The sequence below is a fragment of the Gossypium hirsutum genome, chromosome D10 (genome assembly GCF_007990345.1).
Source record: "Gossypium hirsutum isolate 1008001.06 chromosome D10, Gossypium_hirsutum_v2.1, whole genome shotgun sequence".
Lineage (NCBI taxonomy): Eukaryota > Viridiplantae > Streptophyta > Magnoliopsida > Malvales > Malvaceae > Gossypium > Gossypium hirsutum.
The window spans coordinates 3132687-3147617 of NC_053446.1; the positions used below are offsets into that span (position 1 = coordinate 3132687).

Sequence of the window (14931 nt, forward strand, 5' to 3'; positions counted from 1 at the left end):
TGTCTAAATAATTATATAAATTTTCTTAAAAACACTTCTGATACAAATTTTTAAAAAAAAAAAATCAATGTTGAACTCTAGAAAGTATAAAACTTAAATTATAAATTTAAGTATAATAGGAGGACCAAAATCAGAATTCGACCTTTACTTATTTGACAAATTACGCTAAAGAAAATGTGAATTGTGCTAAAGAAGAAAAGGGAATAAACAACATAGATTGGAGAATTGTCATTGAGATGCGTTAAATTTTCCTGTTTTTCAATTAGGTCCCTAAATTAGACGCCAAATGTTGGTGAGCACGATAAGATAACGACGGAGTTAGGAATTCGGAGTTCTTTTTTATTCATTTACTACACCCGAAATCAAAGGCAACTTAAATACTGTAAAAATAATAATATTTCAGAGGAAATTCCAAAATGTAAGAGATTCCTTAAAAATAAAAATAAAATTTTCGTTTTCACTTTTTTTTTCAATTTTTTTTGGTGTCCCACCGTTTGGGGATTTTCCGGACGACGTCGGAGCCAACTACTACTACGGTACCGCCACGCGTCAGCAGATCCCAACCTGTGGTCCCACATTCCGTTGGTGCCGAAACACAAACGAGCACTCCGGCAACTCTTCGAGATCAGCGAATAACGATTCGTCTTCTTCCCTCATGGGGAAAATCATCGCCGTGTCATCCGCCTCACTGTTATCCCTTTCCGAAAACAACGGGCTCTCCAATACCGTCGACGACGTGGTTTCCATCTCCCCGAACCAAGCGAATTCATCCCCCGTCGTAAGAATCGAATCCTCCGTCAGACAAGCGAAGCCATCTTCCATCCCTGAATCCGGTTCCGTATCCGGTTGCGACGTGGACGGCTCGTGCTTTACAGCTGTGCTGGATTTAGTCGGTGACTCGGAAGCTTCCCCCGCCGCCGCCGCCGCCGCTTGTTTAGCGGATGTGTTGTTGTGTCTAGAAGCAGGCCAAGCGTGATTGTGTTCGCAAGAGTATGTGATCACTAACATTGTAGGGTTTACACGGCTCCTCTCGACTTGTTTCCTCGCCGGACATCCCTTTGAGCTACTACACCGGTAATAACCCCTGCCGGCGATATCATAAAAAAAGTTAACCTCAATCAACGTTCGATAATTATATAAACTAATCCTAAAACTAAAATTTACTCCTCGATAATGATTACCTCGGGTAAGGTGACCCTTTGATAGGTTTTTGGCCGTACTTCCGCCATGCCCAAGAATCAGACGGTGGAGCACCCTCACCTTTAAGGCGGGAACCTTCAACGTCCTTGATTGGTACTGACACCACTCTTTTCTGCATGGATCTTTTACTGTAACCCCCCCCCAAAAAAAAACCCATTACGTCAATACAAAAAAGGAAATTAAACAACGAACATAACAGAAGTACAAGTTACGGAAAAAATCAAATTACCCTTTTTTAGTAGTAGAAGGAGGAGGAGATTCAGCTCCAGTTACTGACGAAACGTTGTCACTTTCTTCTAATTCTTGGTCAGTGACAAAAGGGTTCCTAACTTTCCTGAAACTGCTGCTGCTACTACCACCGCTGTCCATGGTCGATGATGATGAAGCGGAGTTTTTTATGATGATGTTGATTGATTAAAAGCAAAGAAGAAAGAGAAAGGAAGGGAGGGGGTTAGGTCGAGGAAGAAGAAGAAGAAACAAAAAAGGGTGGTCCTTTTAAAAATGAAGGGGCGGCATGTTGTTGTTGACAGATCGAATGGTGGTTTTAGACCTTTTTTTTTCTCTTGTATTTGTTTATCAAGGACGTGCAAACAAATGTGATATAAAATCCTAAACTAAGCTTTTGTTCATGTGTAATATGAAAATGACCCAGTTTTTAACTATGGTCTTTTTCCCCTCTCGCTCTCTCTTTTTTACAATTATCCTTAAAGATATCTTCTAATATTTAATTATTACATGACATGATATCATCTCATTTAAAAATATATCATCCATTTTGATTTAATATATAATATAATATAATATATAAATTTTAATTTACTTGTTACATACAAATAATTATAATTTTTAACACGAGATAATATATTATTAATTATATATTATAACATAAAATCGAGGTAATTATTTTTATTTCTTAATAAGAATCATATTTATTAATTGCATTGATATTAAAATATCTACAACACATAACATATCTTTTACTATCTCTTTTATTTTCTTTAATATTCCATTCCTAAATTATTTTTAACCCTTCCATGTTTAAAATAGAAGATACTTTGTGTTTAAACACATTAGACCTCACAACTATTTGAATGCCGCCATAGACGAATCTAAGAGACATGTGATGTGACCTTGACTATAAAAAAAAATAACTTTTTAATCCCACACAGATGATAGAAATTAAAATTAATATATAGTAGTATATATATTTAATTTTTTTAAAAATAATTAAATCATAAATTAATATATAATAAAAAAATTATAATTTAATTTCAATACTGGCCTAACCCTTCATCTAAAAAATATATAGGCGATGCATTTTTATGGTTATTTATAAAGGTTGTGAATAACATTTATTACTTTAATTAGAATTGAGTACTATGGCCATGGGGTCAATTGCTTTTTTTTTTCCCTATAATTTTTCACTTTAAATAATTTTTTTAACATTATCTCATAGGTTATTATCATATCTGATGTTTTTAATACAATACTTAGAATTACACATAGCCTCTCAACCTTTAAATAGGAGGGTAATGCGCTTCAGTACACTCGAACCTACGTCCTCCTACATTAACAATAATATCAATATCGATCGAACTAAAACTCAGTCGGCTTCACTTCAAATAATTTATATGAACTCTTGATTATATTAAATTTAAAAAATAAATAAAATAATGTCACCATTTATATAATTGAGATTCCTCGCTTCCCAGCTTTTAGCACTACAAATTAAATAAGATATAAATTAGGGGAACAAGTCTAGCATGTGTAATTGGGGAATATTATACATAAATAACATGAAATCATGACTTGAAGCGATGTTGTTAATTTTTCAAACCTACTTTTTCACTGCTTAAATAAAAAGTTGATAAGTTGAAAGGCCACTTGAAAGAGATGAAAAGAAGATTTGAAGTCATAGAATCAATAACTAAAGACAAAACTTCAAAATGTATTAGCTTTTATGTGGTAACAACAGTCTCAACATCTATTGTCTTAGGTACTTCGGTATTTGTTTACCATTTAGAATGTTTTGATTAATGAACTAATGTAATGAATATTGAACTTTTATTTAAATTTTATCTCTCTTAGATCTTATTAAAGCACAGTTTCTATTATTGTTCTGTAACATCTTATATCAGACCCGATTGCTAGATCCAATCTATAAGGTGTAACATTCGTTGTCAAAGCAACTACGGTCAGATTACAATTCGATTTACAACCTTAAACATTCAAATCTTAATAAAACAAGTATATAAAATAATTTGTATTCATTTTCGGGTCTTATACGAGCTTATGAAAGCTTTAATGCTAACCCAAGATCGAATTAGGACTAAACTATAAGATTTTCAAATGTGCATGTTGATGTCGTGACGAAGGGGATTCCTCATCGCGATGCACTACATTGTTTAGGTCTCGTCTCAACAACCCATGCTCGACATCGCGACGTTACATTCTATTTCTGCAAAATGCCAAAAGGAACTCTTGCCTGCATTTTTCAAACAATCACAATTCACAATCATTCACAAATTCAAGTCACATGTGAAGTCTTTAAGCCTCAATTCAGGGATTACAACATTATCTACAACAATGCAACATGCCATTTCATCTATGATTTAAATCAAACAATCATATATCATTTAAAACTTAAACATGCTTATCTATTCATCAAACTTTTGACAATTGCAACATTTTGTACCATTCCAAACCATATTGAATCTTTTTACATGTTATATTCAACTAATCAAGTTCACACATCAACCTTTTTAAACCAAAAGTGTATATTACATAGTTTTGTACCAAATTGAACTTACCTTGGTACATGCGATACTTGACACCAAAATAAAACTTAAACAAACTTTGTTGAGTTGGGAATTGCTTCTTGAATGCTGGATCAACCATTCGAACTACCGGGAATCTGTTATACCTGCGTACGGAGAAAACAAATCATACGTTGAGCAATTATGCTTAATGGTATTTCCATGATTCAAGTCAATATAAACAAATTAAACATATGCATACATCTTTATCAAACTCAATTCATAGCCTAATATTTTGCCTATTCATTCCACAATACAATCATTTTCATCATGATAAATATATATAACACTAAACCTACACCAATTCATTTGAGCATATACACAAACTTACCAATCATCTACAATTTCAAATACCATTTGGTTCATTTCACTAATCATCTCTAGTTCATACATACTCATTCATTTGTCATTCTTAGCATAAATACAATATGTCACATTTTATACCACATTTCAATTATTTTTGAGCCTATTGGCTCATTATTACTCGATCAGCCACCAGGGCTCATTTTAGTTCATTTCGCATATTGTCACATACTACAATTCAATGTCATTTATTAATTTACATATCATTTATCCATTCTCATGTTTATAACCCTATTAACTAGACACAAACTCGAAACAGATGCACGAATTCATTACCTTAGGTTGCCCGACAATGATGACACTGTATAAGTACATATTATCACCTTGGTTTGCCATATTCGACTCGGTCCGAACAACTAATAAGGTAACCAAATTTTTGATTCATTATAAATAGTTCAAATCATACTTTATCATCTCTAATTATTCATCAATTTATCATAAAATACAACATGTTTCAGCTCAATTTCATGTCAATTATCAAATATTGATTAGATCATGAAACTTATATTCTATTCAATTTAGTCCTTATCTCGATAATCAATCTTAATCACATCAATTCAGCTCAAGTAATCATCAATAACTCACCTCAAACTCCATATAATGGTTCCCAAATCATAGAAATACAAACCAAATTTTTGAGCTATTCATCGACTACTTTCGATTTTCTTTTCCCTCTCGACAGTTCCGTGTCAACGTTAGCTAAATAAAATCATAAAATATATAATATTATTAAATTTCATTCATATCAGAACCAATCACAATATCAAACATATTTTACAATTTAGTCCCTCAGGACTAGGGGTGTTCATAGTTCGGTTAAAACCGAACTAACCGACTGAACCGATCTAATTCGGTTAACCAGTCGATGGTCGAATTTAGTTCGATCGAAGATCGATTAAATCTGTTTGAAACTGGGTAATAAACTGAATTAACCGAAATAAATAATTTATTATATAAAATAAGATATATTATATATAATATATTAATCGAAATAAATCCCTCAATTTTTTATATTAATCGAAATAAATAAGATATATTATATATAATATATTTTTTTGAACTATTAAAAAAGTGAACATTAGCAATATATATTCTATATGTTTTATACTTATTTTAACCAAAAGACAAAAACATATAAATTTCGATTAAGTTCGTTAACCGACCGAATTAACCGAAATATTTCAGTTTGGTTAATGTATTTGATAAAATTTTTGGTTCGGTTAACAATTAAAGATTTTTACATTTCGGGTAATTTGGTGAATAGTAATTCGGTTTGTTTAATAATCAAACTGACCGTTTGAACACCCCTAACAAACATAACTTTCAATCCAAAGCTTCAGATTGAACTACGATTTCACAATTACTCATTAGGGACCTCCTATTTCTTATTTCTACAAGAATTTCAAGTCAATTTTATATTTTATTCAATTTGGTCCCTAATGTATGAACCTAACAATTAAAATTTCCAATTTAGTCCTTTTCTTAAACTAAGTTTAATTTCTATCAATTTAACACCTAAAATATTCAATTCTCAACAATGGCATCTCATAAAAAATCCACTAATTGATCAAATTGATTCTTGGGTTAGCTTCATCAAGCTTCCAAGATAAAAAAATCTATAAAAATAAAAGAAAAATTGCTAGGGACTTACTTGAAATTGAAGTCAAAAGCTTGAAAACCATTAATGGCATTGCTTTCTTCTTCCTCTTTTCTTCTATTACGTTGGAGAATATGAGTTTATCTCTTTTCCCACCGAAATTTCACTTATATAGTGGGATTAATTTGTTAATTAAGTTAATTAGCCTTAATTTAATTAAATAAATTCTAATTTGTTTAAGTTAATGGCCATTTCATCTTACCGCTCACTAACACACACGTAAACATGGTCTAATTGTTGTTTTTAACCTTTGATTAATTGCAATTTTAAGTCCCAAAAAAATTTACCAATTAAAAATTTATAGCGATTGGATTTTATAATTTAGTCCATGGGCCCTAATTAATCATAATTTCGGCTAAATTAACTATCCAAGTTTAAATTCATCTATATAATAATTCCGTAAATATATTTATTTAATATTTATAGACTCAATTTACGGAAACGAAATTTCGAAACCGCAATTCTCGATATCACTGGAAACCAAATCGTTATATTTTCATTATAAATGTTTATAAAAATATTTTAATATTAACATTGGAATCATAAAAAAAAATACTACCACGCACCAATTCGTTGTGTTTTGGATAAAACCGTTGCTATTGCTACTACATATTGTGGTTTTTATCAAAAGAATAATCGTCAGAGTTTCATATATTTAGCGGCAATCAGATGGCTAAGACGGCACTAAAACATACAATTTGCTGTGCTTTTCCAAAACAGCCGCTAAATATATAGATAAGCAATGTCATTAAAACCTTTATAACCAATAAAATTATGAAATTTGTCAATTAACTAAAATAGACAGGAAGACAAATGTTTATTGTATTTGTATCATAGAAATTAACAAAAAATTATGCTACATTAGTAATTTACCACGAATAGCTAATTAATTTTTTTTTAAATATTTTTTTAAATTTTTAGACAAAATGTCATCTTTGTCATCTATATATGACACGTAGATAACATTATTTAAATGTTGTCGGATGAATATTTATTCGATTAAAAATAAGGGCTAATTTAAGCCTTTTTTAATATGTTAACTTATTTAGTTTGGATTTCCGTCTCTAGAGTTATATAATATATATATAAATTCTGTAAACGAAAAAGAATAGTTTTGTCCCAAAAAAAAATAAAAAAAAAACTTAATCCTTTTATATATAGTTGATGCATGAGCCAAGAAAACATGTGAGTAGTAGTGGGGCTGGCAGGGATTACGGTACCTTAAAATGGAAAATTTCTTTATTTAGATATTGTAAATGTTTTAAAATTTTAATTTAGTAAAGATAAAATTATACTTTGATCTCTTTAAAAATGATGAAATTTTGATTTAATCTTTTAAAAATTATAAAGATAAAAATAAAAATTTAATTTCAGTCCCTTTAAAACTTTTCTACCTTCACCCCTGCAAGAAAACTATGAGTTTTTTTAGAAAAAAAAAAGAGCTAATAATCAAATAAACATCATCTTCTTCTTCTTCTTCAAATTATTAAATTTATTTATATATTAATATAAGCATCGGAATAATTATCGACTTAAAACTTTGTTTTTTTTATAGAAAAATGACTATTTTTTTCTTCTTCAAAATAATAAATTTATTTAATATTATATAAGCATTTAATGACACTTATAGATAAGTTCTTAGCCGCCGCATTTTTATATTCAATTGTTCCCATTCTGACTTCTTGCACCAACGGCATAAAAAGGTTAAAATTGACCACAAGTCCTTGTACTCTTTACAAAATTGAAATTTAGTTTTTATACTTTTATTTTCATGATTTAAATCCCTCTATTTTTTCAGATTTTAAATTCAAGTCCAACTGTTACCACTGCCAATTTCTTTTTTTATTGTTAAATTTGTTGATGTGATATTTTGGAATTAAAAAAAAACTCACTTGATAGCCATGTAAGTAAAAAATAACGTCGTAATGCACTTGAATTTTGAAATATAAAAAGTGGAAAGACTAAATTCCTAAAAATGAAATTAAAAAGATTAAATTTTAAATTTTAAAAAGTATAAGGACTTATACAATATTTTAACGTTGGAAAAACTATACAAAATGGGTTTATATTTAATTTAAGGAACAAAAACTTCCTCACGTCTTCCTAATGTTTAGATTTATCTATTATATACTTGTTAAACACGACATGTACGATTATACATATAATATGTTACTAGAACTCGTTTGACATATGCATATATTATAATGTTTTTTTCTATTAAACAAACAAGTTTATTGTAGAATTTAATAACCCATCTTATATATCTATAATCTATAACTATATATAAGCGTCGATTGAGTTTTAATTCTGTTGATATAGGTATTGTTACAAATGTAAGAGTAAGTAAGTTCGAACGCATTAACTTCCTCTTATTTATGGGTTGAGGGGGGATTATGGATAGTTCTAAGTACCGTATCAAAAATAAAGATATGATCAGAACTTAAAATGAAATTATTCAAATATATATATAAAACTATATATTATAATGTTTTCTTTTTTTCATTTTTTTATAATTAAAATAGGTTTTCTTCGTTTGGGTGGGAGTGAAAGAAGAGAAAAAAAATGGGTCTAATTATTTTTCAATCCCTGCATCTTTTGCAATTTTAGACTTTAATCTATCTACTTGCTTTTAATTTTAAAAATTTACTTTGATTTAACTGATAAATTTATGGAATGGAATTTAATGCACATGCTTTTATATATATATAATTTTTTTTCTAGATCTATGTAATGTGGGAAAACAAAATCAACACCATATCTAGGCATGGATGGATCCATGAAATAAATGTATTTTATAAGAATTTTTTTTTAATAATGAATCAATGTCTATTTTACGAACTTCGAAAAATATTTATAGTTATCGTTATTATTAATAATGTCATTTTTAATAAAACAACGTGTCTTAAGATTGTTATATTATACGTTCATAACGGCAATAAGAATGACAGGAAAGTAATAAGAAAAAAAATAAGAACACGTAAATTTTACAATGAAAACCTTTATTATGAAAAGCTACGGGTAGAGAAGGAGAAATTTACTAACGCTAAAAAACAACAATACAAGAGGTTTTTGACTACATTGGGTACTTGTTGATAAATTTAATATAATGATACTACTAGATAAAATGTACTTGTTATTTTTCACTAGTGTAATATATTTTTTATTTCTTCATATTCGTTCGCAATTTATAATTTTCGAAAAACTCGATAAAAAATTTAAATTTTGAATTAAATAGTTCGAGTTATTCGAATAAGCACGAATAAAGAAAATCAAAATTTCCGGTTTAACTCGAATACGAATTACACAATTCGAGTTATCCGAAAATCCGAATAAGGAAATACAAAACTACGTCGTTTTGGTAAATGTTTATCCATCAACCTTACTTATGTAGTTAAATAATCTTGTACTTTGTCTACCAGTTAAATATGCAGTCCATGTAAACGCAACATTGAGTATAAATAATAAGATTCATTAACTCAACTCGACCCGACCGAATACTCATATCTATTTATAATTCATTTTAGGTTTTTTCTTCTTCTTCTTTTTTTTTTTATTCATAAGAGTAAGTTTAAATACTGACAACTTCAACTAACAAATTGTCTAAAAGGTTGACATATAAATAAGATGGACCCCCCACCATTACCATTTAAGAAATGCACCAAACTCTTTACCATACTCTATGTTCCCACGTCATAATTCATCTTCTAGATGCTTACAACTGCTAACCTAGACTTTTCACTTAACTTAATTTTGCCTAGAGCTTGTAACATATATATTTTTTATGTTATAAATTAATTCACATCAAAATATGATTTTTCTCTTTTTATTTAATTTAATTTTTTTGTCATTACATCACAAGTTCAATCAAGGGTAGGTAGGGATCTTAACCTCTTAATTAAATGAGAAAATTCTTTTTAAGCCCTTCCTAAAATTGAAGCTATCAATTTAAGCTCTTTTTTTTAAATATTCAATTAAATGAAAAAAAATGTTGGAAAATATTGCATGTTATTATTTACTATCAAAAAAGGTTAGCCTAAATTAAGAGTGATTTAATTTGGTTAAAATTTATTGGGTTTTAGTTATTAAATAAAATATGAGCCAGGTATGTGTAGATACTCTAGTAACTAATTTCTAATTGATGATGGGTTCATTAGAAATTAGGGTTAATGTACGAAAGTTATATATTAGGGTTATGGTCCCGAATTTACACATAACTTAACTTTTCTAATATCTCATCTTTAGAAAAGAGAGAGTCACCTTCTCTAAATTACTTGCGTGCTAATTTGGAAGATCAAAACCATAAGACTTGAAGAATTCAAGATATCGGTGGATTCAAGTACGCTTTCGCATATAGTTTTGTTCCTGATTTATTCTTAATAATTTGACAAGACATATTCTAATTTACACTTTTAAAATTTATATTAGATTTTATTTTTACTATTCTAACAAAAAAAAAATCACTTTTGGTCCTTTAAAAAAAATAGTAATTCACTTCAAGCCATCTAAAAAATTCGTGATTTTTTTTCCTAAGCTTAGTTAACATTTTGTCATATATAATTCAAATATATATATTATATTTGCATGGAATTGAACAGTTGATTTGTTTATATGAATGGGGTTTTGAGCTCTCATCTAATTTGGTTCTTTGATATTTTGTTATGACATTTTTTTTATCCTAATTTAAATTGGGATTTTTTTTATATAGAAGGAATGGTCAGAGGTTCACTACCTACCAAGTTGAAAAAATGTTCCATATAAGGGAAATATTGAACTTTACCTAAATTTATTGATGTCTAGTGGATTTTGTATTATGTATAGGTTGACCATAACCATTTTAATTTTTGGACCAACCATCATACCATATTATAATTAAAGGGGTACATAAGTTAGACCAAATTTAGACTTAAATATGTTAAAAGTTTTTATAATTTTTTTAAAATTTAAAATTCAGTACTTATAATTTAATTTTAAGACTTTATTTTTATTTAAAAATTTTAATTCCTTTGTCAATTTTGTTGTTAAAATTGATAATGTGACTATAATAAAAAAGGTAAAATAACTATTTTATCCCTCAACATTTAAATTTTTCTGTCAATTTAGTTTTTACTCCTTAAAAGCACATAAACAGTTACAGAAACATGTTTTTAAAATTTTAAAGTTTTTTCGTATTTTCAATAAAAGTATAACAATTGTGAAATTTTTTTAACTCTTTAAAATTGAAAAAATAAAAATAATTTTAAAAAATATGAAAATTTTCAAGAATTTTAAAAATATGTTATTTACTCCATGTATATAGTAATAAGATCTCGAGCTATTTGTTAAACCCGATCCCCATCCCTATCTTCAAATTATTTTAGTTTGAATCGATTTAGAGTTTGTTCTTTATTTTAAAATTATTTTATACTAACATTTTATATACTTTATAATTAAATTTACATAAAAATATATTTTTATATATGATTAATCTAACTTAAAATAAAAAAAATATTGTTCTAATTTGTTTTAATATAGACCAAACGAATAGCTCAAAGTTTAGAGAGACTTTATTGCCATTCGTGGAGTAAATAACACAATTTTGAATTTTTGAAAAAAATTATATTTTTCATATTTTATAAAAATATTTAAAATGAATTGTTATAAATCATTTTTATTTTTTAAATTTTAAAGAGTTTTTAAATTTTCACGTTTTACATATTTTTATTGAAAATACAAAAAAAAACTTTTAATTTTTAATATATATTTTTGAAAATTTTTATATAGTTTTAAATAGTAAGGACCAATTTGCTAAAATTGTAAATGTTGAGGACTAAAGGAGTTATTTTATTTTATCTATAATAACCGCATCACCAATTCTAACGGCAAATTTGACAAAAGGACCAAGATTGTTAAATAAAAAAAATATAAAAACTCAATGTCTGAAAATTAAAATGTCGCCAAACTAAAATATAAGGACTATATTTTAAAATTAAGAAAAATATAAGAACCTTTAGCATATTTAAACTTTCAAATTTTTTCTAAACCTCTCCATTTTTTTGTTTCAGCCAAAACACTGTTCATATTAATAAATAACAAACTCAGCCTTCCATAGTATTTAAAATAATTACAAAAATTTATGTTATTTTAATTAATTTAGTATGTGATAATTTAATATATACTTTTTATTTAAATATAGATAATGTAACATATATTTTAATGTTTATATTGTAGTGTTATATATTATTAATTTAATTTTTATATGATGTAAAAATATAAAAATAAAATAACATATTACATGATTAAGAATAAATTTGGTTGAACTTAGATGTTTGAGTTCAAACTCATAGTAGGTATGATAATTTTATTTTTGCTAAATAAATTTAGTGAGCTTTTTTTTTTTTTTTTGCTAAATTCATTTTTAGGAATGATAATTTTGTATCCCACCAAAGTTCATGTGAGATTTCGAGCTTAGGGAGGTAGCTCGGTCTTTAAATAGAGCAGGCTTGAAATGGATCTCATAGCAGGATAAACAATACTTAAAAGAAAAAAACACAATTGGATATACTAAGTAATAGTCCATTGTCGTCCAGTGGTTAGGATACTTGGCTTTCACCCAAGAGACCCGGGTTCAATTCCCGGCAATGGAATTTTTCTCTTTCCCTTTGCGAGTTTTTTTAGAGCCAATTGCACTAAATATCCTCTAACTATTACCCATATTTTAAGTTGATCTCTAAACTTTAGAACATTCTAATCATACTCCCAAACTATTAAGGTTATATTGATAAGTTCTTCCATTACTAAAACTCTTAATTTAACCTGTTAAGTGACACATTATATCTTATGCAGTTATATCACATAAGATATGATATATTATTAACGGTAAAGTTAACAATTTCAGTAACAGAAAGGCTTGATTACTGTAATCTTAATAGTTTATAGATGTAATTAAAACTTTTTAAAATTTAAGAATCAATTTAAAATATGAGTCATAGTTTAGAAATTTATAGTGAAATTTACTAATTTTTAATAAAAAAAAAAGAAAATCTCACTTGATTCCTTAAATATATTCTCATTTTATTAAATTTTAATAAAATTTTCACTTTTCTTATTTTTTTTTAATACAAAAACGAACATCACACTTGATTTCTTAAATAGCTTCTCATATTCAGAACCTTTTACAGCATTAAAATGAAACTATTGTGAAACTAGCAAAGGCTAATTAGATACAATACAATAAAATAAAATAAAAAAACATTTCTAACACATTAGAATATTAATCAAATAAGTCCTATGTTACAAGCATCTCCTGCTCCCCACTTTGCTTTTCATCAATGGCCTTAAGAACAGCATCAGTAATATCTTTCATATCACTTGTTTTCTGGTCTTGACCTACACCAATAATGGCTTCCATGGAAAAGAAATGTCTGCAAGACACCCTAGCTTGAACAACATTAAGACCCAGTTCATCAAATACCTCTAATATTGACACCAACTTGTCCCCTCCTTTGTTGCAAGCCACTCTAACCACAAATTGTTCTCCACTAATCTTCTCCACCTTCACCTCCTGTTTAAGCTTTCCCATGAATATATATTGAGAATTTTGTACTTAAATACCAAAAATATTTGGTAAAAGTACCATTGAGGCTCTTATACTAAAAATCGAACTGTATTTTGTCCCATTTATTCAAAAAATAGACAAATTAGTCCCTGTACATTATATTAAAGAGCAAATTGATCATTCTGTTAAAAATTTCATCCATTTTTACTTTTAAAAACTTATCCTTATACGTCAGAATGAGGTAACCACACCAATTTTTAACAGTAGAAATAGATGAAATTTTTAACAGAGGACTAATTTGTGCACTTTTTTATGAAGGGGCAAAATACATTCTGACTCTTAGTGTAGGGTCTCCATGGCACTTTTACCGAAAAATGTAAAGATGAAAAATATATAAAACTAAGCATATTATTATTACCTTTGGGATTCGTATGTTCTTCAATAGGTTTTGGTATTCTCTTTGTATCTCTTCCAACTTGACTTTGAGCTTGTAAAAATGGAGAAGAATATTTATGATACTGCAACTCCTTTTAACCTTTTCAAAAAAAAAAAACAAAAAAACAAAAAAACAAAACAACTAGGGTATTAAGTGAAGCTGTTAAGTTTATTGAAACCAAAAAAGAAAGAAAGAAAGAAAATTATTTTCAGTAATTACAGATTTGGGTTTGTTGAGAGTTTGCAGAAGGTGAAGCTTTCTAAGAGATGCTGTTCTTCTTTGCAGCTTAGTAGCCATCTTTTTTCAATGTAAAAATGTAGAAAGATTTGAATGCAATGGCTTGGCTTTTTATAGGAAGAGAGAGGAAAAAAGGGTATGTCTTGGAATCCAATATTTTGGTTGCTAATTTTGATGGTTTGATGGTTTGATGGAATGATTGTCAGCTATACTCTAAATTTAGATAGTATCCAATAAGGGGATATGAACATGTGATAAGATAGATTGGTTGGAAGTGGGTAAGGGCAAAATTTTTAAGACATTTATAACAGACAAAAAAAAAAAGGTTTTCGTTAATTAACGTAATAATTAAAGGGTATTCAGTGACAATGAAGTATGGACAACATGAGAAACAGTGGGCCACTTGTGGGGTGGCTAACAACAAATACTAAAATGATGGATCATATGGATTATTAGGTTGTCATATTCTTTGTTCTTAGCATTATTTGCATGGGAAGAGATGTGGGAATTTCAGTCGCAGATGATTTTTTTGAGGCAATCAATCAAACACATAGGGGGCACTGAGTCAGTCAATGTTTGTTTATATATGCCATGGCCAGGTTGGTTGAGGCATGTTTTTTCACAGTCTTCAAGGGTCTTTTCTTATTGGCTTATTTCTTTTCTAGTTCCGAGCATGCAACCTATACAC

The 14931-nt window shown here is 28.2% G+C and overlaps 2 protein-coding genes and 1 non-coding gene across 4 annotated transcripts; 1 reads left to right on the forward strand and 2 right to left on the reverse strand.

Annotated features, from left to right (window-relative positions):
* Positions 1-546: 546 nt before the first annotated feature.
* Positions 547-1570, reverse strand: LOC107909645 (probable WRKY transcription factor 65). Its single transcript, NM_001327018.1, is given in 3 exon segments — positions 547-1084; positions 1182-1328; positions 1430-1570. Coding segments are annotated over 3 exon segments (822 nt in total). The 5' UTR covers position 1570; the 3' UTR covers positions 547-549.
* Positions 1571-12587: 11017 nt separating this feature from the next.
* TRNAE-UUC (transfer RNA glutamic acid (anticodon UUC)) lies at positions 12588-12659 on the forward strand. The gene has a single exon. It is a non-coding gene; the product is annotated as a tRNA-Glu (tRNA).
* A 496-nt stretch (positions 12660-13155) lies between these two features.
* Positions 13156-14496, reverse strand: LOC107908255 (uncharacterized). Of its 2 annotated transcripts, none has more exons than XM_016835486.2 (3): positions 14226-14496; positions 13989-14105; positions 13156-13585 (listed from the first exon to the last, which is right to left on the reverse strand). In XM_016835486.2, exons 1-3 carry the CDS (start codon positions 14301-14303, stop codon positions 13301-13303), a joined length of 480 nt encoding a protein of 159 aa, XP_016690975.1. In that variant the 5' UTR covers positions 14304-14496; the 3' UTR covers positions 13156-13300. The 2 variants fall into 2 exon arrangements, with proteins under 2 accessions (XP_016690975.1, XP_016690977.1); XM_016835488.2 differs by having other exon boundaries at positions 13156-13576; positions 14226-14490.
* Positions 14497-14931: the final 435 nt, after the last annotated feature.

What these genes read in the sequence shown, in the direction of transcription:
- LOC107908255 (XM_016835486.2), bottom strand. Translation starts at nt 14,303, where the DNA reads ATGGCTACTAAGCTGCAAAGAAGAACAGCATCTCTTAGAAAGCTTCAC. An exon ending in CTCTCAACAAACCCAAATCT is followed by an intron (nt 14,106 to 14,225) that starts GTAATTACTGAA and finishes TTTTTTGAAAAG; the next exon opens with GTTAAAAGGAGTTGCAGTAT. An exon ending in AGAACATACGAATCCCAAAG is followed by an intron (nt 13,586 to 13,988) that starts GTAATAATAATA and finishes TTCATGGGAAAG; the next exon opens with CTTAAACAGGAGGTGAAGGT.